The sequence below is a fragment of the Anabrus simplex genome, chromosome 2 (assembly GCF_040414725.1).
Source record: "Anabrus simplex isolate iqAnaSimp1 chromosome 2, ASM4041472v1, whole genome shotgun sequence".
Classification (NCBI taxonomy): domain Eukaryota; kingdom Metazoa; phylum Arthropoda; class Insecta; order Orthoptera; family Tettigoniidae; genus Anabrus; species Anabrus simplex.
This window is the reverse complement of record NC_090266.1, coordinates 849,635,927-849,660,704: the sequence shown is the minus strand read 5'-3', so window position 1 is coordinate 849,660,704 and position 24,778 is coordinate 849,635,927. Positions and strand designations below refer to the sequence as shown.

The following is a 24,778-nucleotide window of genomic DNA, read 5'->3' as shown; positions in this document are numbered from 1 at the left end:
AAGGAGCTGTCGTGGCTTCGAGTGCACCAGCGCCGTGAACTTCATATGCTATCACTTCTGCACAAATTACTTTCCGCTAATACTCCCGAATATCTGTCTTCATATTTTTCTTACCTCTCGTCCTATCATGAACAAAGTACAAGATCTGGCTCCTCTCTTGCCATACCTGTAAACCGCACTGCTGTGTACAACCGGTCCTTCATAATCTCTGTGTCTAGGTCATGGAATTCGCTACCTGCGAACATGAGACAATCCTCCTCATCGCAAGTTTAAAGTGGCTTGCCGCAAGCATTTGCTGGGTAGATCCCGCTCATTTGCTGGATAATTGTTGAATGAATGAAGGAATTGAATGAGATGAATGAATGGATTACTGTAGTTACATCATTTAAGTGTTCTTTATTTTGTGTATTTTAAAGTTAAGGATTCTCTTATTATTATTATTATTATTATTATTATTATTATTATTATTATTATTATTATTATTATTATTATTATTATTATTATTATTATTATTATCATTGCTATTGCAATTAATGTGTTTTTTGTATTCGAAATTGTAATTTATGTAAATGTATACTCATCTAGTGGTTAAGTGTAAGAGAGGGCCTTAAGCCCTAACTTCGCCACCAATAAAGGCATTATCTATCTATTCTCCCCAGTTGTATTCCCGACCCAAAGTCTTACGCTCCAGGACACTGCCCTTGAGGCGGTAGATTGGGATCCCTGAATGAGCCCGAGGGAAAAACCAACCCTGGAGAGTAAACAGATTAAGAAAGGAATAGTCCAGAAAGTGTTACCACATAGTAAGGGGTAGTTCAGTAAGTTCACTTATGTGACACTATCAAACGACCTGTTGAGCTTGGACCAGACAGACTTCAATGAAGTTAATGATTAATTAGCATATCGTAAATTTAATAGTGATCATCAATTTGCCGTAAAATCAATGATAGTGTTATAATTACTTGCTGAAAAAATGAGCGGTTTGGAGTTATAAGCTGATGAAATGAAATGTCGTATGGCTTTTAGTGCCGGGATATCCCAGGACGCCGCCTCTGTCGTGTAGTGGTTAGCGTGATTAGCTGCCACCCCCGGAGGCCCGGGTTCGATTCCCGGCTCTGCCACGAAATTTGAAAAGTGGTACGAGGGCTGGAACGGGGTCCACTCAGCCTCGGGAGGTCAACTGAGTAGAGGTGGGTTCGATTCCCACCTCAGCCATCCTGGAAGTGGTTTTCCGTGGTTTCCCACTTTTCCTCCAGGTGAATGCCGGGATGGTACCTAACTTAAGGCCACGGCCGCTTCCTTCCCTCTTCCTTGTCTATCCCTTCCAATCTTCCCATCCCTCCACAAGGCCCCTGTTCAGCATAGCAGGTGAGGCCGCTTGGGCGAAGTACTGGTCATTCTCCCCAGTTGTATCCCCCGACCAAGAGTCTGAAGCTCCAGGACACTGCCCTTGAGGCGGTAGATGTGGGATCCCTCGCTAAGTCCGAGGGAAAAACCGAACCTGGAGGGTAAACAGATGATGATGATGATGATGATGATATCCCAGGACAGGTTCGGCTCGCCAGGTGCAGGTCTTTTGATTTGACTCCCGTAGGCGACATGCGCGTCGTGATGAGGATGAAATGATGATGAAGACAACACATACACACAGCCCCCGTGTCATTGGAACTAACCAATTAAGGTTAAAATCCCCGACCCGGCCGGGAATCGAACCCGGGATCCTCTGAACCGAAGGCCAGTACGCTGACCGTACAGCCAACGAGTCGGACATAAGCTGATGATGACGTAGAATGATCTAGCCGCAGGGATAGCGAACCTATGACACGCGAACACGACTTCTGTGGCACGTCATACAACATACTAACATATTTTAACGTTTTTAACATGTAATAAAAAGCTGGAAAACCTAGAAACATAGCATATTTTAACATTACGCTTTTTTAAAGAAGTATGTCACAATTAATTCTATGGTCACATTTATAACACATTTTATTAGGTTAAATCAAAAATACATCTTATTCTTAAAATTTATTTGTTTTTTGAAATGTAATTTTCAGTGATATTTCCAAAATAAAGTCATGAAATTCAGTCGAATAAATGTATATGAAATGTAACCTGTTTTCCAGTCTTTGACCGGGTCAGGGACGTAATGAATGAAACATATACAAGCTGTTAGTACAGTAGGGTCGCCACTCCCAAGGTGATTTATTAATGACTGATAAATGCTATGAAATGATAATGGAGACTGTTGCTGGAATGAAAGATGACAGGGAAAACCGGAGTACCCGGCGAAAAACCTGTCCCGCCTCCGCTTTGTCCAGCACAAATGTCACATGGTGTGACCGGGATTTGAACCACGGTATCCAGCGGTTAGAGGCCGACGCGCTGCCGTCTGAGCCACGGAGGCTCTTATATGTAATGTAATCTAATATCTAAATGAACTCAAATGGTGATTTTAGATTCAAATAACCGGTGGCACACTAGACAGTTGAAAGTAATAAACAGGACCTTAATTGACACGCTAGCCGGAAAAGGTTTGCCATCCCTGAAACGCATGCACTAGGAAATATCCCCATAGTTTTATTTTGAAGTTAAATAAAACACTTTATACTGAAAGTGAGATTTTGAAAAGACGAACAGCGTTTCACCGTTACAACCCTATTTTACTAACACGCACAGTTTAAGGATATAAGTAAATGTGAGTGTGTTAATACAGTACATCTGCATCGTTTATAATAGAAGCTAAAATAATATTATCATCATCATCATCATCTGTTTACCCTCCAGGTTCGGTTTTTCCCTCGGACTGAGCGAGGGATCCCACCTCTACCGCCTCAAGGGCAGTGTCCTGGAGCTTCAGACTCTTGGTCGGGGATACAACTGGGAGTATGACCAGTACCTCGCCCAGGCGGCTTCACCTGCTATGCTGAACAGGGGCCTTGTGGAGGGATGGGAAGATTGGAAGGGATAGGCAAGGAAGAGGGAAGGAAGCGGCCGTGGCCTTAAGTCAGGTACCATCCCGGCATTCGCCTGGAGGTGAAGAGGGAAACCACGGAAAACCACTTCCAGGATGGCTGAGGTGGGAATCGAACCCACCTCTACTCAGTTGACCTCCCGAGGCTGAGTGGACCCCGTTCCAGCCCTCGTACCACTTTTCAAATTTCGTGGCAGAGCCGGGAATCGAACCCGGGCCTCCGGGGGTGGCAGCTAATCACGCTAACCACTACACCACAGAGGCGGACTAAAATAATATTATGCTGTATGAAATCCTTAGAGAATGCCTGGCCGAGGCGGTAATGGCTTGCTCGGTTCGCCCGGAAGGACAAGGATTCGATTTCCCGTCAAGAAGTCGAAAAATTTAAGAAACGAGATTTCCATTTCCGGAGATGCATATGGACCTGTGGTTTACTCAGCCTACAACAAAAATGAATATCAGGTTAATTCCTGGGAGCAAAGGTGGCTGGGCGTAGAACTAACCACTCTACCCGTTCGAGTGCCGGGGTTACGGATAGTGGAATCCTTTACCTTCCACCCCTCCAAGGGCCGTCATCGCCTGTACGGAGATGACTGCTTTGCATTGCTTTGCTTTTTCTTTGCTATGAAATCCTTGTCCTCTTATACATAAATTTACATACTGTTAATATAACCTTTCATTGGCAAAAACTAGAAAAGTGCTGGATTTCTGTTCAGAATCACTCATTTTCTTATGCTGTGGACAGCCTGTTTAACAACGGCAGGCGTGCAGCGATCTTGTGATGTTTTAAATTATTGATCATCTTACCAAATGTTAATGCAATAGATGGCTTCGTTACACCACGTTCCATATAAAACTGTAGCATATAGGTAGTATTTTGTAAGTAAGTAAATATTATTTTACGGCAGAAGGACTGTTACAATTATGTTTATGATGTCTCAATGCATCATCTGCCAAGTTTAATTGCAATCGCTCTAGTACATCCTAAACATCCCGGTAGCTTGAACTTTTGTGCTGCCCATGCTTAAGTGAGCACCTGTAGTTGTTCGTACCTCAAATTAGATTAGGTGCATCAGGACTTAAGATGCGGAAGTACTCCACAGTTTACCCGGAATGATTGCAGAAAACAGTGATGGAAATTCTCACTCAACATCGCCATGGAAAGTTGCTGTAACTAGGAACCTACGCACTTCATTTTTGCGTCTGAACTCTGCCATGGTACAGCATTGACTGTAAAGATAATTGCTGAGATTTTAGGGAACTACTCACCTTGGATACGCAGATGTGTTTGATTTCTTTGTGCGCGCAAGCGCGCGCGTATGTGTGTGTCCAGTTAAGATACTAAACTGAAAAGCCCAGGGGTCATACTCCTTGAGATTATCATAGCTGCTAAACTTGAATATGTTCGATCGAAATTCATTCACCTAGAGTCGATACCTCAGAAACTCTACATCATAACTCTTCAATTGGTACAAAATTTGAAGGTATTACTGAAAGTATTTTTGCTGTCTCGTCAGCATCAGAATTAGCAACACGTAAAACTAAAGTCAACTTAAATGCCTCGTGTTGCAACTACGATATTTTGTCGGCTATGAATGAATCTCGTCATTCCTATTGTCGAAGTGCAGAACTTACACGATGAACATTAGTGTATCAGTGATATCAGTTCTTTTTTTTTGCTAGGGTCTTTAAGTCGCACCGACACAGGTAGGTATTATGGCGACGATGGGATAGGAATGGCCTAGGAGTTGGAAGGAAGCGGCCGTGGCCTTAATTAAGGTACAGCCCCAGCATTTGCCTGGTGTGAAAATGGGAAACCACGGAAAACCATCTTCAGGGCTGCCGACAGTGGGATTCGAACCCCCTATCTCCCGGATGCAAGCTCACACCCGCGCGCCTCTACGCGCACGGCCAACTCGCCCGGTCAGTGATATCAGTGTGGATCTGGAGAGTGAGCATGATGTGGAAGAAACATAGATGTGTACTGAATTACAAGTTTTCTGAGAAACAATACATGCTGTGTAGATATTACACTTTGGTCCCTGCCTGTTAGAAAACAACTTACAAGGAAAGCCATCATGTCTCCTGACAAACGTAAGGAAACATTTCAGGGGGTTGACAATCATGATAAGGCAACAAGTGTAAAGTGCGGCACTTCGCAATCACCCACACCTAAACTAGTAAAGGTACCATCGTCGAATGGCATCAGTATAGGTTACCCGATGAACGTTGTGACCTATATTGGTGGACGGGGTGTATGTATTCGCAAGTAGAAGGGGTTATCCTCCGATTCCCTACTCACAGGGTCTGTCTTATAAAACCAGACCGAGCGCACGGTATTTGTACTCTGCGCTGCAGCAGCTGCCTCAGCCCAACTTATGTCGCGCGCGGCCGCCCTGCTTTAAACGTGTATACAATCCTATATTAAATATTACCTTATAAAAGTTGCTGGAAGTGTCATCATTCATAATGAGGGACTTCACAGACAACATTAGGATTTTCTGCGCACCAATAGTGAGAGTTATGACTGTTCACACGACCATTAAGATGAGACCAGGCCTCATCCGAAAAGAACACAAGCTGTGGGTAGAATAAACTTTCATTCAATGACACAGATACCACTCACAGTATCTCACTCTTGTGAATGGATCAGCAGGTTTTAAACAATGGGCCCGTGTAAACCTTTACGGTTTGATGTGTAACAGCTGTGTGCAGAAGAAACCGAAACCCCTACGTGTTGTGCTAATTTTGTGACTGATTTATTCGGTGACCGTCCATGATCTGTCATCTACGTTTTCCTCTATTAAAATTGCTGTTGTTTTTTATTGAGCACTGAGCCAGTAAATTCAAATTTATTTACAATGAAGTGAATCTGTGCTCATGAAAGTGGCATTTCACCAGGAAATTGCTGAACAAATGCATCGCGTACCCATCGAGCCGACTCGCACTTAAAATAAATTTTATATACAAAAATACAATTTTGCAATGATAACAGTCTCACTATGTTAAGAGCTGAGATTCAGACTGGCTATTGATGCAAGGTCGAACATGTGCAGGCTCCTTGCAAGGTCAAGAACTATGCGCGCGCCTCCCGTACAGCTGCTTAGGTCTCGGACAGTAGAAACCCCACTGGACGGTCTGAATTTGTAAGAGAGACCCTGTAAACGGTTTGTTACATTCTCATCCATTTCCTGTACCAGTAAGAGGCAGATTATAATACTGCAACATACGAATTAATGTTACGGGATTTCTGTTCACCAGCTATGTTCCTTACGTAAGTGCTTCTAGTTATTCTGGACTTTCACAAGCAAATCACTGGAACATCATCATTATCATCATCATTATGTGCTGAGTCCAAAGTAAGCATTCCTGTGAATGAGGATTCAGTCAATATGTTGAAAATAATGGACGTAAAGGAATTTGAACTGTTGTTACGTCTCTATATCACTCGTCTTGTGTTTTAGTGAATATCACCTGTCATTCTCATCTTGTCGCAGGAAGGTCGCACGGCACTACACTACTGCGCGGTGTCGAAGACTCCTCAGGCTGTGTGGGAGAAACTGGTGGCAGCAGGAGCCGACCCCTCGGTGGTAGACAACAGGGCACACGACGCTGCCTACTACATAGAACACCCGCAGGAAGTAGAGCTTCCCGATACCCGCAAGCTGAGTGGAGCCATGAGGCGCTTCACCTCAGGCAAGGATGGTACGTAACAATCCCACTTTTATTAGAAGTGTGTTCACTGGATCCAAACCTTCGATATTAAGCAAAAGTAAGGAATATGAGAGCCAGTGTAGGGGTAATGTGTCTGTCTCTTACCCGCAGGACACCGAGTTCGATTCCCGGCTCGTCCTAAGATTTTAACCCTGGTCTGAGGGCTTTAACAGGATTCACCTAGCCTCGTGGGGTCAACTGAGAAGCTGTCTGATATCAGATACAGCAATACAACTGAGAATTCACGCTGACCATGTGACACTTTAACATTTGCAGGCTACCTAATCGGACAACAGTCTCTTTGACAGGTTGTTCCGGTATAAGTAAGAAGTCGTCTTGTGGCGAAATGAAATATGTGATTGAAAATGAAAACAACTGTGCCGTAATAAATTTGTTATATTAAATATTTTAAAAATGAAAGGTAGTGTTAAGCAACACAGTTGCTTCAGATTAATATTACACAAGTTGGAGCACCAAATTAGTCATATAGCACATAGCCAAGAGAATACCAATGTTCAGAAAATGTAACAATCATTAGTCACATCTACAATGATATAAAATGGCTATCGCAATTCCCTGGAAATTCTGAATATTACGAGATTTCAAATATTCTCCAAGCTAATCTGGAAGACATATGGTCACGAAAATTCCACAATGTTACCAGTGTTTGCAGGAGTACCCCTAATAGCGATCAAGGTAGCTCTGCACGTTAATGTGTTGGTCGGGCTGGCGAGCAAGCATGGATTCAGGCAACTGGTGGATTATTATCCCTTGGCTATCGGCCTTTGAAATGGCTCTGAATACATGTAATTGAGTGGTTACTTTCTAAACAGATTTATCAAGTAAGCAGTAAGATACTTGAGTTGTCACGTATGTGTACCATGTGTTACATGATGTAATTTTCCTGACAGATGGTCGCAACAAAATGATATACAAAACCCTATTCAAATGACTGTATTATACGAGTTTATGATCACTGTCGTAAAGAAAGCGCGTAACTGCAATAAAGAGTAACAAAACAAATAACTTGGAAGTACTATTACTTAACATACAGTCTAAATTGTAGTTAAATCCCTCCAAATAGAACTAATCGCCACCTCACCTCCTCACTCATGTGTAGCCGAAGTCAGAGATCATCCTTCCATTTAAGGGTGATGTAGCACCTACCTATCTACGAAATGTCGCTGTAATATCTGTCCCAAATGGAACATAATAATTGCTTTTACACAAATAAAGTCGAAAATCTGCGGTAAATTAAGAAATAGTACGAAATATTTTACTTGCAGGGAATGATATGGATACATACTTTACTACCTTACAACTATTATTTTCTGCTACGTCGCAGCGCTTCCGTGTGTGTTTTGTTTGTCTAACACGTTCGTGTATGATGTCTTTGCTCACTGAAGTTGTTTGCATTAATTCGGTGTCGTTTTCTTCATGTTGTTCATTCGTTTTGTGCCCTAACTCATTCATTAAATGATATATTTATTGGTCCAGGGATCATGTTATTTTCCTTTCAACAATGCTATTTTCCTTTCAACAAAAAAGTAATATATTTATTGGTCCAGATATCATTCTATTTTGCTCTTTGAACTGCCCGCGACCGACCTCGATAGCTGCAGTCGCTTAAGTGCGGCCAGTATCCAGTATTCGGGAGATAGTAGGTTCGAACCCCACTGTCGGCAGCCCTGAAAATGGTTTTCCGTGGTTTCCCATTTTCACACCAGGCAAATGCTGGGGCTGTTCCTTAATTAAGGCCACGGCCGCTTCCTTCCCACTCCTAGCCCTTCCCTGTCCCATCGTCGCCATAAAACCTATTTGTGTCGGTGCGACGTAAAGCAACTAGCAAAAAAAAAAAAAAAAAGAACTGCCCGCGCTAGTCATATGGACAAAGATAATGAGAATTCACAGTCATAGCACTCTCATTCGTCGGTGCGAGCCCTGGACCTCAAAAAAGAAACAGAAGACGGCACGAGCAGCGGAATAAAACATAAGGAAGTCCTGTCTACAGCCCGTAAGTACGTATACATATTTCTCTAGACATTTATCTAGTAACAACGGTATTTCTTAATTTACAGCAGATTTTCCACTTCATTTGTGTAAAAGGAATTGTTATGTTCCATAAGGGAGAAATATTACAGTGACATTTCGTAGATAGGTATGCACTACATAACCCATTTAAGAAGTGGGATTTGCAATGTAGTATTAAAAATTCCAATTCTTAGTATTAATGGACCATTGGTGGACTGTTAGAAACCCCCTCCACCTTCATAACATGTGAAGGGATGTACGTCATCTGAATATGGAGCCCTGTAAGTAAAATTAGTGCACAGTCTCGATGCCCTGACTCCATGCTCTGTGGACCAGTTTACACGGGTTATTCAGTAACCAAAGTAATAGACATGCCAAACTTCAGCGAAAATAATGTGTTCTCATGGTACCACATGTCGGCAGATTCACTAGTTCTACTGCAAAACAGAGATGGGCACTGGAAAACAGATGCACAATATGCACCCAGCGATATGTTGTATTGTACAACAACAGGAATTCTGGCCGATGTATGCACACTGCTATGTTGACGTTTACCTTCCAAGGGATATAGCATGGATACCGTTATATATTTGGAACGTAAAAATTGTTCAAAACATGTCCAGATTTTTGACATTGACATAAAGTAAAGGCTAATTAGACAAGGGAGTAAGAGTGTAGCATAGAAGAAAGACGAGGTTTGCTGGTGATTAATTTGACTTGTTTTCATGTTTTTTTTTTTTTTTTTTTTTTGCTAGGGGCTTTACGTCGCACCGACACAGATGTTTTCATGTTTTACACGTATAAAGTTATCAGATTTGATACAGCAGAATATGACGTTATTTTAAATGTTCTTAAGGCCCTTTTATTAAAGCATGCTGGTAGTTTCCATGATATCGTAATGCCCTTTAAACTCCCACAAAAGAAGTCAAAGTTGCAGTATTCTCTTTTTCTCTCAAATATAATGAAGACCAATTTTACCGTTTCTTGTGTGAACGGAGCGAAATCCATTATTCTGAAAGCGCGCAGTACAATGCTCAGTGGGAAAGAAGCTGCCCTTCCCTGCTCAAGTGAATGTTGTGACTGCTGAATTATTCTTATTCTGTGAGTGTTGTATTGTCGGTTTTATAGAAATTACTGGAATTGATGATGGAACACTATACGATACAATAAAATTAGGAACTCTTTCTGTTGCCTACCTAGATATTGTTCTAAGCAGTGTGGGTGACTGCTTCCTTCTCTACCTAACTGAACTAGGGCAGTGTGGACAAGAAGGTACAGCAGCTATAATATCACAGACAACATATTTTTGCTTTCCGAAACTTGCAATGAGATCAGTCAAACTTGGCGCTGATTAGTGTTGCCGTTCATGATCTCTATAATGTAATTATCAGGGGATTATGCAAATTCTACTCTCTTGAAAACATTCCACTTTAATAAATAATACTTAAAATTGTGGATATTGATTCTTTATATGTACTACGGAATTCAATAGTAATTAGTAAGAGAATTAATTTTCACAAAAGCATAATCACTAGAACGTATTTCCGTGGTGACGTCTAGTTCGTAAAACATAAAGGTAGCCCTGCCAAATGTTTGTGAGAATCGACATGGTGTAGTACTTAGTACAGTATCTTCCTGTCCGGCTAGCCTCGGTTCGCCTTCAAGCTCTGCTAAGAATTTAAGGGTGAAATGAAGTGGGATGCTCTCAACCTCATACAACACAAATGAGTAGAGAAGTAGGTTAAAATTCAATTCTAGAGGTAGTTTCGCACTTCATCTCCAGGCGAATGCCGGAAAGGTACCAAACATATATGCTGTAGACACTTCCCAGTTCATTACCAAGTACATGAACTAGGATAGAGACCTTCTCAACAGAGGATATCAGAGAAACCTTCACACATTCACTACGTACACGGTAATGGTGATCAAGTCCATTATATTAAACTGCAGTGACAAGAAATAACAACAACTCGATCTTCTTCTTAGATCATTCGACGTATTGTACTACCCTGTTAGAATACGTGTATTTTCATCTTCCAGGACCACTTCAACTAGATGATACTCAATTTTCTATGACAGCTATCCTCAAAAATGCCTGAGTACCCAGGTAAAACGAGAGACCTTTGGAGACTCTCAGAATTGTTGTGATTGTTAATGATAACCTGTAGACGTGTCTCGCATGGACGAGATATATCTGTATCTTAACTTAACTCAAGATAGGAATGGGAGGTACTGAACATCTTGTCTTACCTACCCTAAGGAAAGGTATAATCCAACTCAATTTTCTCTTGTCGGGTTGAGTGGCTCCGACGGTGCAGCACTGGCTCTCTGAGCCTCAATTGTACCTTCGATCCTGGCTCAGTCCTCTGGCATTTGAAGGTGATCAAATACCCAGCCTCATGTTCATAGATCTACCATCACATAAAACAACTCATCTGAGTCAAAATTACAGCACCTTGACGTCTCCAAAACCCTAAGAGTAGTCCGTTGGACGTAAAACAATGGTTAGACATTTCCCCTTCTGATTGGCCTTCTTCCAGTTAAGTTTCTTAAACTTGCTGGCAGCATAATAGGGAAACTAAGAGAGTATAAATAGCTTTTCGATGAACATCCTGTTTTCTTTTATCAATCCGCGGGAATGTTCCACTGTAGAAGCCTCAGTATTGGGAATATAACGGCATGTTAGCAAATGTCAAGAGATGAGGAGAAGGGCGATTAGCAACGGATTACTCTATGGGGGGTCGGAACATTACCACCGAGCTAACGGAGACCACGGCCAGAAACAGTTGCAAGTTTACATCATCTCTTCAGCTTTTGCCCCTCTGTTCCTGGAAACAACAATTTCCCAGGGACCATGGAACAGCGTGTTCGCGATTGTCGGGTTGTACCGTGGTTTACAGATGCGCTGTATTTAAGCTGCTAAGTTAGAAAGATTGTAACAGGATTGTGAGCTGTAAACATCCTGTTTTCTTTTATCGATAAGTGACTGCTGGACAGGTTCGATCCTGGCTCAGTCCGGTGGTTTTTGAAGGTGCTCAAATGCGTCAGCCTCGTGTCGGTAGATTTACCGGCACGTAAAAGAATTCTGCGGGACAACATTCCGGCACCACGGCGTCTCCGAAAACCGTAAAAGTAGTTAGCGGTACGTAAAGGCAATACCATTATAACATTATTAGTGACTACTGAACCTTCGAATTTGTGAGGATGTCGGAGGTGATCAGTTCGGAAGTTAATCATTATTCTCTAAGTACTAAAGACCAGATGAAACTATACAGAGTTACAGTGTTCTGTGTTTTCTGGTATAACCTAGAACAAATCTGTTACTTTTATTGACCAGTCCAAGTTTGAAAAATTCAATCGTCATTAATTATTCAGTGACACCTAAGTGTTGGAAATCTTACCAGCCCTTGGGATCAAAATTTGAAATACAAGTTATAATTAGCTGCGATTGTGGTAATATATCGAAAAGTAACTTGAAGTAGTTTGAAAAATATTCGTAAAAAATATAAGGAAAGCGAACTAAGGAGGTCACAACAAAGACGATGCCTCACTCAAATTACTCCAAATATGCTGCATAGGATGCCAGTGCCATATTGCTACTATGGTTTTTAAAAAATGTTAGGCATCATGTCCCTTCGGTGAAACGCAGTCCACGATTGGGGAAGGCAATGAAACCTATCTAAGCACAATTTCCAAAGATAAATTGTTTCTAAATGTGCTCCTAGATTTCATATTAGATGCTAGTTGTATGTAATTATATGTCAAAAACAGAAAGAAAGAAAGATATTTATTGAAAACGAAAAAGTCGAAAAGTACTTCTTTATATTTAGCAGGATAGTTGCCCAGCTGAGGCACTCAGCGTGAATAATATGGGCTCGGTTTCACGTTCTGAAGTCAAGAAATTTATAAACGACTCTATTACTTCCAAACATAGGGCTAGCTACTCTATCCATTTCAAGCCGAAGTTGACAATAGCGGAAGTCTTCATCTTCACTACTCCGTAAGACATTTATGACCTGTAAGAAGATGGCTTTGCTTTTTTAAAATCTCATTTAAATTAAGGAGGAATGACATCGCTTTTCTCGTTCAAAGAAAAAGATTAATATTGTCTACGTTCAATCAAAGAATGAAGTAATTTTCGTATGAGTCATTTATTGTTAAACAGAGCTTAAATATTTGTGTTGTTGTTTTTGTTGTTTCAGGTACGGTGCTTACGAAATCGCGGTCAATATTTATGTGTACTAGAGTATAATCTGTTTTTGTTGTTATTGTTGTTGTAATTTCTTTTTGTTTTTGCTTGGTGCATCGCACCGACACAGGTAGGTCTTATTGCGACGTTGGGAGAGTAAAGGACCAAGAGGGTAAAGAAAGTGACTGGCCTTAATTAATGCACCGCCCCGTCATTTGCCTGGTGTGAAAATGGGATACCACGGAAAACCATCTTCAGAGCTGCCGACAGAGTGGGGTTCGAACACACTGTCTCCCAAATGGAAGCGCATAATTATGTGACTTAAAACGTGTAGCAAACTTGCTCAGTAAAAGACGCTTTAATTTTAACTTTAGGTGCCGTGGTGCATCAACAAACAGAGCTATGGGAAGTTATTAAAAGGAGTAGACGTTGTATACAAGCATCATGAAGCCCCAAATACGTTCAATCCCCCTACTCCAGTTTAGTAAGTGTATAAATATTAAGAGATCAGATGGAAAATCACTTCTAGAGAAAGAAGACAAGGCAGAAAGATGGCAGGATCATATTATACAATTTTATCGAGGGAAAGAGGTAGATGATATTGTTCTGGAACAAGAAGAGGCTGTTGATGCTGATCAAATGGGAGACCCAATTTTGAGGCCAGATTCTACAGAGCTTTGAGAGACCTAAATAGGAGCAAAGTACCTGGAAATGAAACATATTTGAAAAAGAAACAGTAATCCAGAAAGCAGTAAGCCCAGGCTACAGATTTTCTTCCCTGCTTTTAAATGTTTATATAGAACAGATGGTAGAGGAAATCAAAGAGTAATTTGGAAAAAAGAATTACAATTCAAGGAGAGGATATCAAAACCTTGAAATTTGCCGATGATATTGTTATTTTATCTAAGTAGCAGACGTTCTGGAGAAAGTACGGAATGGTATGGATAGAGTGTGGGGGGAGGAGTATAAGACGAAAATAAATAAGTCCAAAACAAAGGTAATGTAGTGCAGTCGAACGAAATCAAGTGATGCAGGAAATATTCGATTAGGAAATGAAGTCTTAAAGGAAGTAGATGGATATTGTTACTTAGGTAGTAAAATAACTAACGATGGCAGAAATGGTAATGGCGTATGGCTTTTAGTGCCAGGATGTGTCCGAAGACTTCGGCTCGCCAAGTGCAGGTCCTTGGATTTGACGCCCGTAGGCGACCACGATGGCAGAAGTAAGGAGGAAATAAAACGCAGACTAGCACAAGCAAGGGGGGCCTTTGTTAAGATAAAGAAATTTGCTCACTTCGAACATTGATATAGGAATGAGAAAGATGATTTTGAATAATAGCGTTTGGAGCGTGGTGTTGTCTGGAAGTGAAATATGGACGATAACTAGCTCATACAGAAAGAGAATAGAAGCTTTTGAAATATAGTGTTACAGAATAATGATGAAGGTGAAATGAGTAGATCGAATCACGAAAGGTGGTAAAGATAATGAATGAGAGCAGAACGATTTGGATAAATTTGACCAGAAGATGAGAGAGAATGATAGGACACATCTTAGGACACCCTAGAGTTGTTTAATTGGTTTTTAAGGGAAGTGTGGGTGGTAAGAACGGAAGGAGTAGACCAGCGTATTAGTATGACAAGCAGGTTAGAGCAGAAGTAGCATGTAGTAGTTACGTAAAAATGAAAATATTAGCACAAGGCTAGGGTGGCATGGAGCGCTGCATCAAGACAGCTTATATAGTGATGACTCAAACAACAATAACATGACTAATTTTACGTGCCGTTAAATGCAGCAACGCAAGGCTGGCGCATTTGAGCACCTGCATATACCACTGGACTGAGCTGGGATTGCACCCACTAACTTGGGCTCAAAAGATCAGCGCTCTATGGTTCGATCCACTCTGCTCTGGCTTCTGCACATACACGCATCATCCCTTCTTCCTGATGAAACATATCTTAGATCAGAGATTTATAGATTCCTGGAGGTGTCCCAGGTCAGCAGATCATGAGACGTCACACGACCAAGATGAACAGTGATCAGTAAAATGTATAGGCTATGTAGCCCCCCTCACCACTCCCACCTTCTGTAGCATAACATTCCTTGCAGCCACGTCCTTCCTTCCTTCCTTCCTTCCTTCGCACTACTCGTAACTTCGCACAAGTAGAGGCTCACGAGAATTTCTGTTTGGGCCTGTACAGAATCTACAAACTTTCACGACGCATTCATTACACGTAGAAGAAGAAAATACGGTATGTTATATGGACATGGGCCTTGAAACGCTTAATTTCCATGTTAGAACTGATATTCTACAACTCTGCATACTACATTAATCATGGGAAACACACAGGAACAGAAAGTACCAACTCTTTCTTAAAAGAAATGTTCAAAATGCCCTCCATTAGCATTGAAACATGTGTCAACCCGCTGTAAAATATAATCCAGAATGCGCTGATATTATTATTATTATTATTATTATTATTATTATTATTATTATTATTATTATTATTATTATTATTATTATTATTATTATTATTTGTTTTACGTGGCATCGACACAGACAGGTCTTATGGTGACGATGGGACAGGAAAGGCCTACGAGTAGGAAGGAAGTGGCCGTGGCTTTAATTAAATCGGGATAGGCCTACCACGGAAAACCATCTTCTGGTCTGCCGACAGTGGTGTTCGAACCCTATATCTCCCGGATGCAAGCTCACTGCCGTGCACCCCTAACCGCGTGGCCATCTCGCCAGGTATTATTATTATTATTATTATTATTATTTAACGAATTAATTTTTGTGCATGATCATAAGACAAAATGACGCCTGACAAAGAGAAAATTCAGAACTTTCCCTTACTTGAAAACTAAATGACATCCATAAAGCACACCTAAATTCAATCGTTTTATACAAAATCCTGCATCTGTATTACTCAAATCTTTCAAAGATTGAATAGTACAACTAACTCGGAAATATAAATGGTTGCATGTACAGTACACTACTCGTAAGTTTCACAAGTTTCAGACTGTCAGTGACTCAAGTAGTCTGGCACTGTGGTCGTTCCTGGTTTTTCGCAAGAATGTTGTTGAAGGTCTGTGGCGTAGTGGTTAGTGTGATTAGCTGCCACCCCCGGAGGTCCGGGTTCGATTCCCGGCTCTGCCACGAAAATTTGAAAAGTGGTACGAGGGCTGGAACGGGGTCCACTCAGCCTCGGGAGGTCAAATGAGTAGAGGTGGGTTCGATTCCCACCTCAGCCATCTTGGAAGTGGTTTTCCGTGGTTTCCTACTTGTCCTCCAGGCAAATGCCGGGATGGTACGTAACTTAAGGCCACGGCCGCTTCCTTCCCTGTTCCTTGTCTATCCCTTCCAATCTCCCCATCCCTCCACAAGGCCCCTGCTCAGCATAGCAGGTGAGACCGCCTGGGCGAGGTACTGATCATTCTACCCAGTTGTATCCCCCGACCCAAAGTCTCATGCTCCAGAACACTGCCCTTGAGGAGGTAGAGGTGGGATCCCTCGCTGAGTCTGAGGGAAAAACCAACTCTGGAGTGTAAACAGATTGAGAAAGAAAGATGTTGTTAAAGCCTAGTTTTAGATAGTCTTGATATTTACGTACTTTGGTTTCTGTTTTTCACTAAACATTACTGGCGAAAGCAGACGACGTTGAAGAAGATCGTACGGTGACCAAATCCGCATCTTGTTCTCTATTTAACAGGTCTGAGTGGCTCAGACGGTTGAGGCGCTGACCTTCTGACCCCAACTTGGCAAGTTCGATCCTGGCTCAGTCCGGTGGTATGTGAAGGTGCTCAAATACGTCAGCCCCGTGTTGTTAGATTTATTGCCACGTAAATGAATTCCTGTGTGACTAAATTCCGGCACCTCGAAGTCTCTGAAAACCTTAAAAGTAGTTAGTAGGATGTAAAACCAATAACATGAATTATTATTGTTCTTTATTTATTCGGTATTTTCAAAAAAGAATAAGCACTCAACGAATCACTTTGATGGTTAACTTTTTACCGCTATGAATGACGAATAATGTATGGCTAAGAAGGGTTACTGTGGTGTAGTGGTTAGCGTGATTAGCTGCCACCCCCGGAGGTCCGGGTTCGATTCCCGGCTCTGCCACGAAATTTGAAAAGTGGTACGAGGGCTGGAACGGGGTCCACTCAGCCTCGGGAGGTCAACTGAGTAGAGGTGGGTTCGATTCCCACCTCAGCCATCCTCGAAGTGGTTTTCCGTGGTTTCCCACTTCTCCTCCAGGCGAATGCCGAGATGGTACCTAACTTAAGGCCACGGCCGCTTCCTTCCCTCTTCCTTGCCTATCCCTTCCAATCTTCCCATCCCTCTACAAAGCCCCTGTTCAGCATAGCAGGTGAGGCCGCCTGGGCGAGGTACTGGTCATTCTCCCCAGTTGTATCCCCGACCAAGAGTCTGAAGCTCCAGGACACTGCCCTTGAGGCGGTAGAGGTGAGATCCCTCGCTGTGTCCGAGGGAAAAGCCGACCCTGGAGGGTAAACAGATAATGATGAAAATGATGGTAAGAAGGGTTAACATCTCTCACTCAATACTCACAATAATCCATCTGCATTGTGTTCTGTTCACTGGTTTTGCACTGACTGACAAGCTGAGAATGGGAACTTCTTACGTGGTTCTCTACACTGAGAATCTGCGATAAGCAATAGCTGTTTACTACATAGATGAAATATGTAACATTATATTAAATTTTGATCATAGCCGCGCCACCTTGCATTACTCTCTGCGTCCACCATTTTATGGGTTACTGAGTGTACACCTCTACGCCGCACATATAAATCCTGCGCCAATTTGAACTCCTCTACAGGAGAAACACAGAACTTGGAATTAGATCTACTTGAACTTTTACTCACAAGATGTCACTACCTTAATTTGGTGATTGTGAAGTGTCCAGTAGTGTACAAAATTCTACGCGTTTTGTTTACCATTTATCAAGAAGTTTTGACTTTCTGCAACAGATGTCACTACAAAAGCTATGATCATGCACCCTGGTGCGAAGTGAAAAGACTTTATTTGAAGAAATTTTGTATTCATAAGTTTGTTCTTTACTAAATTATGTTCATTCATTTTTGGGTTGGCAATATTGATCTCTTCTTTCCGCCAGTTTTTAATTCTGCCAATCCCTAATTTCTGTAATTAATTTCTAACCAATCACGGGTTTCTTCTTCGATTTTGTGTGTAACCTTGTATCCGCCAAAAAAGTAAGAGGGTGTGGCTTGATTATTCATGAAAGGTCTCGAACTTCCCCCGAGGGTTTATAAACTGCGGATTTTCATGTCTCTTGGCCATTTGATCAACAGCTATGTGTGGGTATGTGAAGCAGGAGGCGGGTGGTGCCTCTTTCATCAGGCAGCAGTTCTTCAGCAAGGTAATGGCCGTTTAAAATCTTTATTTCTTGCTAGCTCAGCAGTTTAACCCGCGGGAAAGGTCCGAAATTTTACCATGTAACTTACTTTTCTAAAAATGTAATTTTCTGTCGGCTTATGTAAAAACTTCATAAAATCTGCAACTTTAATTCAGGGATAGAGAGTGATTTACCCTCTCGAGCTCCTCTTCATATTGGTTTTAGGTGACTACGTTTTGTAACTGGTTTTCTTCCTTTCTGTAATGTCTTAAATTATTCTTATACGAGTCACCTCCATAGTTTGGGAATAGCCCCTGTTTCACCGGCCTAGTGCCTTTTAGGTTTTAAGAATGCATATTTAGGAGTGCAAGTACATGCCTCCATTCAACTTGGTGTTTCGGGCCATTTACTTAACCTGTTCTTTTTCTGGTAAGGCCCAGTAGGTTGGGTACGAGATACCCCCGTTTCATTTGTGTAAGTTGTGCCTTGATGGCAAGTTATTGTAAAGACTGATATTGCCTTGAATAGGCTTGAAAAACTGAGAGCGTGTCAGCTCTTTTCTAGTGTTGTAAGAAGGTCTCTGGGAGGCTTGACAATGTAAGGTGGGAGCAAGTGCTCCATGTTATTAGGGGATTTCTGCCCTTGAACAAATGTGTGCGTTGAGCTAGGAGCTCGAAATTGTAAAACTAGGGCTTGTAGCCCAAGAGAGTTACAATTCTTGGATCCTTCTGAGTTTTTTTTTTTTTTTTTTTTAGATTGCTCTGTCTTTGTAATTTCCCTAAAGTGAAAAGCTATCAAATTTCTATTGTTTTCTGGAAAATATAACCTTGGTTTAAATTTTAAATTAACTCCTGACTCTGTAGTTAGACCCATTCATCCCGGCACCTTCCTTCACCTCTGCTGTTCCACAGATATCCCGGAACACAGAGTATGAAGACTTCCTCAGTCGTATTGCTTGGCTCTCAAAAATGGATTCGCTGCCTTTCCTAACAACAGTTCCGTAACTGTACTCACGAGGTTGAATGATTTTTTTATAACGTAGACTAAGATTTAAGCCTTTGGACGAGTTAAGAATCGGATATGAGACCTTCGGGTAAGAAATAGTAACACTACCCTTACAGCGTGGACTGGTTGTGCAGTTAGTTAGTTAGTTGAAGTGCTCACTTCTTTTCCTTCAATCCGGTTTACGTCGTACCGACACAGATAGGTCTTATGGCGGCGATGGGATAGGAAAGGGTTAGGAGTGGAAAGGAAGCGACCGTCGCCTTAATTAAGGTAAATCCCCAGTATTTTCCTGGTGTGAAATTGGAAAACCACGGAAAACCATCTTCAGGGCTACCGACAGTGGGATTCGAACCTAATGTCTCCCGTATGTAAGCTGATAGCTACATGACTCAAACCACGCGACCACTTGCTCGGTGAAGTGCTCACTTCTTATTCTCAAAGTCGAGGGGCCGAATTCTGGCACGTAGAAGCATATAAGAGTGTCCGAATATGCGAGACCCCTATCAGTACACCAACTTTCTCAAGATCCCAGCACTCCGGCGTCTCCAAAAATAATAATAGGTGAAGTGGTGTTAAACACATCGCAATGATATACTACTCCATGGGGCCGAGATACCTAAGGTGTATTTTATGATGCCTGTCACAATCCTCATTTACAAGTCCATGCATGAAATACTTGCCGCGTACTCTGGGAATGACAACCCTTTCAAAAGAGTCACTTTCCCATCGTGAATGTAAGAGTACTAGACCCTTTCAGGTATGGTTAGTCGTTGCTTTTTATAACGCTGGGAGTGGAAAATTACTCAAGAAGTGAGCGGAGTTCGATCAGCACCATTCTCGTGGCATGCTTAAAACGATAAACAAGCAAGCTAATTGCCCCATACGCCAACGCTTTGTGTGGCAACAAGTGACGTAGGCGGTATGACGCAGGCTTCGCTCCAGATACAAATAGTGACCGCTTTCCACAATATTAAACTCTTAATAAACTTTTTTTTTGCTAGTGGCTTTACGTCGCACCGACACAGATAGTTCTTATGGCGACGATGCGAGAGGAAATGCGTAGGAATGGGAAGGAAGCGGCCGTGGCCTTAATTAAGGTACAGCCCCAGCATTTTCCTGATGTGAAAATGAGAAACCACGGAAAACCATCTTCAGGGGTGCCGACAATGGGGTTCGAACCCACTATCTCCCGGATGCGAGCTCACAGCTGCGCGCCCCTAACCGCACGGCCAACTCGCCCGGTAAATGTAGGAAATGTTTCGGTACGCTATATTGGAATAATGCTACCATAACAAGTATGCTGTACTTTACCTGTAACACACGAATATTGCTGTGACCTTAAAGCAACTTCATACATCTATATTGTATGCATTCATAATGTGTTCATAATTTATAATTTCATCACTTTTGTTTGAAGTCTTCATACCTTCTCACCCTGATAGATATCAGTTGAATGGAAATCATTCTCTCCATTGTAAATGCACAGTAGATGTACAAAGAAATCAACCTACCGAAGAAATTTACAGGCTGACTTTCCTGGGAAGATTCACAGAAGTGACTTCAGTTGTGTGTTAACTTTATTAATACAGACAAATCTAGAATTCCCTATACACTCCATTTAATGCAAGTATAAAAGCACCATGTTTTCTTAAGCAAGCTGGCTGCCAATAATGGAAGATGATCCATTATTAAATTAATATTTTAATAATTTCGAATGCTGCATCCTCTTGTACGCCATTCGTTCTAGAAATAAGATTTCAGTCATTGTTTTTTCACAAAATTATTTTTTTTTGCTAGGGGCTTTACGTCGCACCGACACAGATAGGTCTTATGGCGACGATGGGATAGGAAAGGCCTAGGAGTTGGAAGGAAGCGGCCGTGGCCTTAATTAAGGTACAGCCCCAGCATTTGCCTGGTGTGGAAATGGGAAACCACGGAAAACCATCTTCAGGGCTGCCGATAGTGGGATTCGAACCTACTATCTCCCGGATGCAAGCTCACAGCCGCGCGCCTCTACGCGCACGGCCAACTCGCCCGGTCACAAAATTATTATAGATTTTAAAATTTTTTTATGTATTCTCTTGTGTTCAATAGCTCTATGTGTTATATCTGTCTGATCAACTTTGCTAATATGTTGTCTCTACTGGTGTATGTACTTGGAATTAATTGTAGTTATATGTGGCCGTGACCAATATGTAAAAGATGCCATAAAAATCAAAGAAAAACTTACTCATCCTTTCGCAGTAAAGGGATTTCTGATCGTTTAACATTAACTTTCGATCCATTCTCTTCCATCCTTCCCTGAGGAACTAACCATTATCTTGAACTGAGGCCATATCGACGGCCGAGAACGAAAGACTTACAATTCAAAATCCATGATTTTTCAGAAAGAGAGTTTAATTTTTAGCAGTTTACATCATTAGGCAATGCACTTGTTACACCTTTTTATGACAATTGATGTGTACACAGTTCTTACATAATTTATTAGAATTTGGAAAAGAGTTACAACACAAGATGACCCTTTCGAATTAAGCAAAGCGACTGTCAGAACATTGAAAACTGTTAGAAGTATGAATATTTTTTTAATTGTTGTTACACGTTCGGAAGTTGTAGAGGTCCAAATAAGCCATACATTGATGATAAAATTTCAAAAGCCGGGCGAAGTGGCCGTGCGGTTAGAGGCGCGCGGCTATGAGCTTGTATTCGGGAGATAGTTGGTTCGAATCCCACTGTCGACAGCCCTGAAGATGGTTTTCCGTGATTTCCCATTTTCACACCTGGCAAATGCTGGCGCTGTACCTTAATTAAGACCACGACCGCTTCCTTCCAACTCCTAGGCCTTTCCTATCCCATCGTCGCCATAAGACCTATCTGTGTCGGTGCGACGTAAAGCCACTAGCAAGAAAAGAAAATTTAAATTGATTTCTTTAAGTTATAACCCTTTAGTTCTCAACTATCGATTTAATATGAGCGTTCATTTCAGCACTGATCACTAACATTTGCTTATCAAAAGCAAAATATTATATTTGTTTTCTATTTTTGAACGGAATTTCATATGACCAAAGATGCAATTCGCCAATTATCACCATCACTTGCTAATGGAAACCAGACTCCGGCTTCATGGCTAAATGGTTAGCGCGTTGGCGTTTGGTCACAGAGGTCCCGGGTTGGATTCCATGCAGGGTCGGGAATTTTAACCATAATTTATTGGATAATTCCCCTGGCACGGGGGCTGGGTGTATGTGTCTTCTTCAACATCATTTCATCCTCATCAAGACGCGCAGGTCGCCTACGGGAGTCAAATCAAAAGACCTGCACCTGACGAGCCGAAGTCCTCGGACACATTCAGGCACTAAAAGCCATACGCCATTTCAATTTCATCGAAACCAGATAATATTTGTTTTCTATTTTTGAACAGAATTTCATATGACCAAAAATGTATTTCGACAGTTATCACTGTCATTTACTAATCTAAACCAGACAATAATATTTGTTTTCTATTTTTGAACTGAACGTCTTATAGACGACAGCTGTATTTCACTAGTGATCATTGTCGTTTGCTAACCGAAACCAGATAATTATATTAATTTTCTGTATCTGGACAGAATTTTATATGAGCGAATAGTTTATTTCGTTCATTAGAAGGTGTTCATTCATCAAATAATTGTCCAGCCTTGCAGCCCCATAACGCAAGGATGGGAAAGCGCTGGAGTGAGAAGGTAGCAGCCGTGGCTTTAAATGAGGTACAGCCTCATTTGCCTGGTGTGAAAGCGTAAAATCAATGTTGATGAATGAACGCCTGATAACTGCTGAGTGTCTGCGGTGATAGGAGCCCGGAGTTCGATTCCCCGCTGGGTCGAAGGATTTTAATCATCAACGATTAATTTATTTGCCTCGGGGACTGAGTTTACTTTCCCCAACATTTCTGCAACTTATACTCCACACACAGCACACCACACCAATGCACAGTCTCCCATACATGGCAGAAGCCTCCCATCCTCGTAATAAGGTACTGTACAAGGGCTGCACTAAGCTAGCAATAGTCACACGAAGTTAACATTCTAGCCGTCGTACTACTTTTCAACTTTCGTGGCAGAGCTGAGAATCGATCACCGGCCTCCGGGGTTGGCAGCTAATCACACTAACCACTACACCACAGAGGCGGACGGTTGCATATGTTTGGAAAAAATAGGGGCAGATCAACCACCCAGCATGTGAATACAGAACGTAAATGGGAATAGCGATATCTGTCCATTCACAGCTTAAACATTCCATGTGTAATGATGCATGGTTCATATTTCGAAAATATCACTCTTCCTAAGAACAGGTGTAAAGAAGTAGAACGATGATGTCATGTTCGTAGTGCGTGGCAATCTCGTGGCATTAACAGTGTACTGTCTGGCTCTTTGAATGAACAGCGTACTGGCGTTCGGTTCAGAGGGTTCGGAGTTCGATTCCCGGCCGGGTCGGGGATTTTAACCTTCATTGGTTAATTCCAGTGGCTCGGGGGATGGCTGTTTGTGCTGTCCCCAGCATCCCTGCAACTCACACAGCTCACATAACACAATAACACGCAGTTACCTACATTTGGCAGGTGCCGCCCATCCTCATAGGAGGGTCTGCCTTACAAGGGCTGCACTCGGCTAGAAATAGCCACACGAAATTTAATTATATAAAAGTGTACCTTAAGAACAAATCATTTTGGGCCTGTAAATTGTGAAGGACGTAACTCTATTTCCACATCGCATTAGAGGTTGATATCCTCATTGCTCTGGAGCCTCCGTGGCTCAGAAGGCAGCGCTCTGGCTTCTCACCGCTGGGTCCCATGGTTCAAATCCCGATCACTCAATGTGAGATATGTGCTAGACAAAGAGGAGGCGAGACAGGTCTATCTTTGGGTGCTCCGGTTTTTCCTGTCATTTTTAATTCCAGCAACATTCTCCAATGCCCTTTCATTTCATCTCTCAGCCATTAATCATTGCTCTAGAGCAGTGCGACGGGGTTCAGCAGCCGGCGCAATTCCTATTTTCGCCGCTAGACGGGGCTTCATTAATTCCATTCCTGACCCAATCAAATGACTGGAAACAGGCTGAGGATTTGCATTTTTTTCGACCCCCTGCTTTACCCATTACAATAACAATCACCACTTCCTCTGCATCTTATTAGATAAGGAAGCCAATGTCAAATGGTAGGAAGGTTTATTTTTTGCGCAATGTTTAGTGTGTATCTATAGCATACACCAACCATTACTACCACTTAAGCGATTTTGCCGCCTGACATACAAACGGAAATACCGTGTTTTTAGACATATGATGACTTCACACGTCTCAGCACTTTTTACGTGGTGTGTTATGTAACGCTATGAGAATGCCTTCCATCATTTAAAATTTATGCAAGCATGTACCTACCAGGAATTTCTAAATCAAAGGTATACTGTAGCATAACGGAAGAAAATTTCCCCCGGGATTGATTCCCGATGCTAGTGTTTAGTA

General features: G+C 41.9%; 1 protein-coding gene across 1 annotated transcript in view; it reads left to right on the top strand.

Annotated features, from left to right (window-relative positions):
* The window catches only part of LOC136863713 (uncharacterized), a 562,466-nt gene that overhangs the window by 136,258 nt on the left and 401,430 nt on the right, over positions 1-24,778 (top strand). The window contains exon 4 of the mRNA XM_068226053.1: positions 6,472-6,679. Coding sequence (XP_068082154.1) covers positions 6,472-6,679 — 208 coding nt within the window. The remainder of the gene's footprint in view (positions 1-6,471; positions 6,680-24,778) is intronic.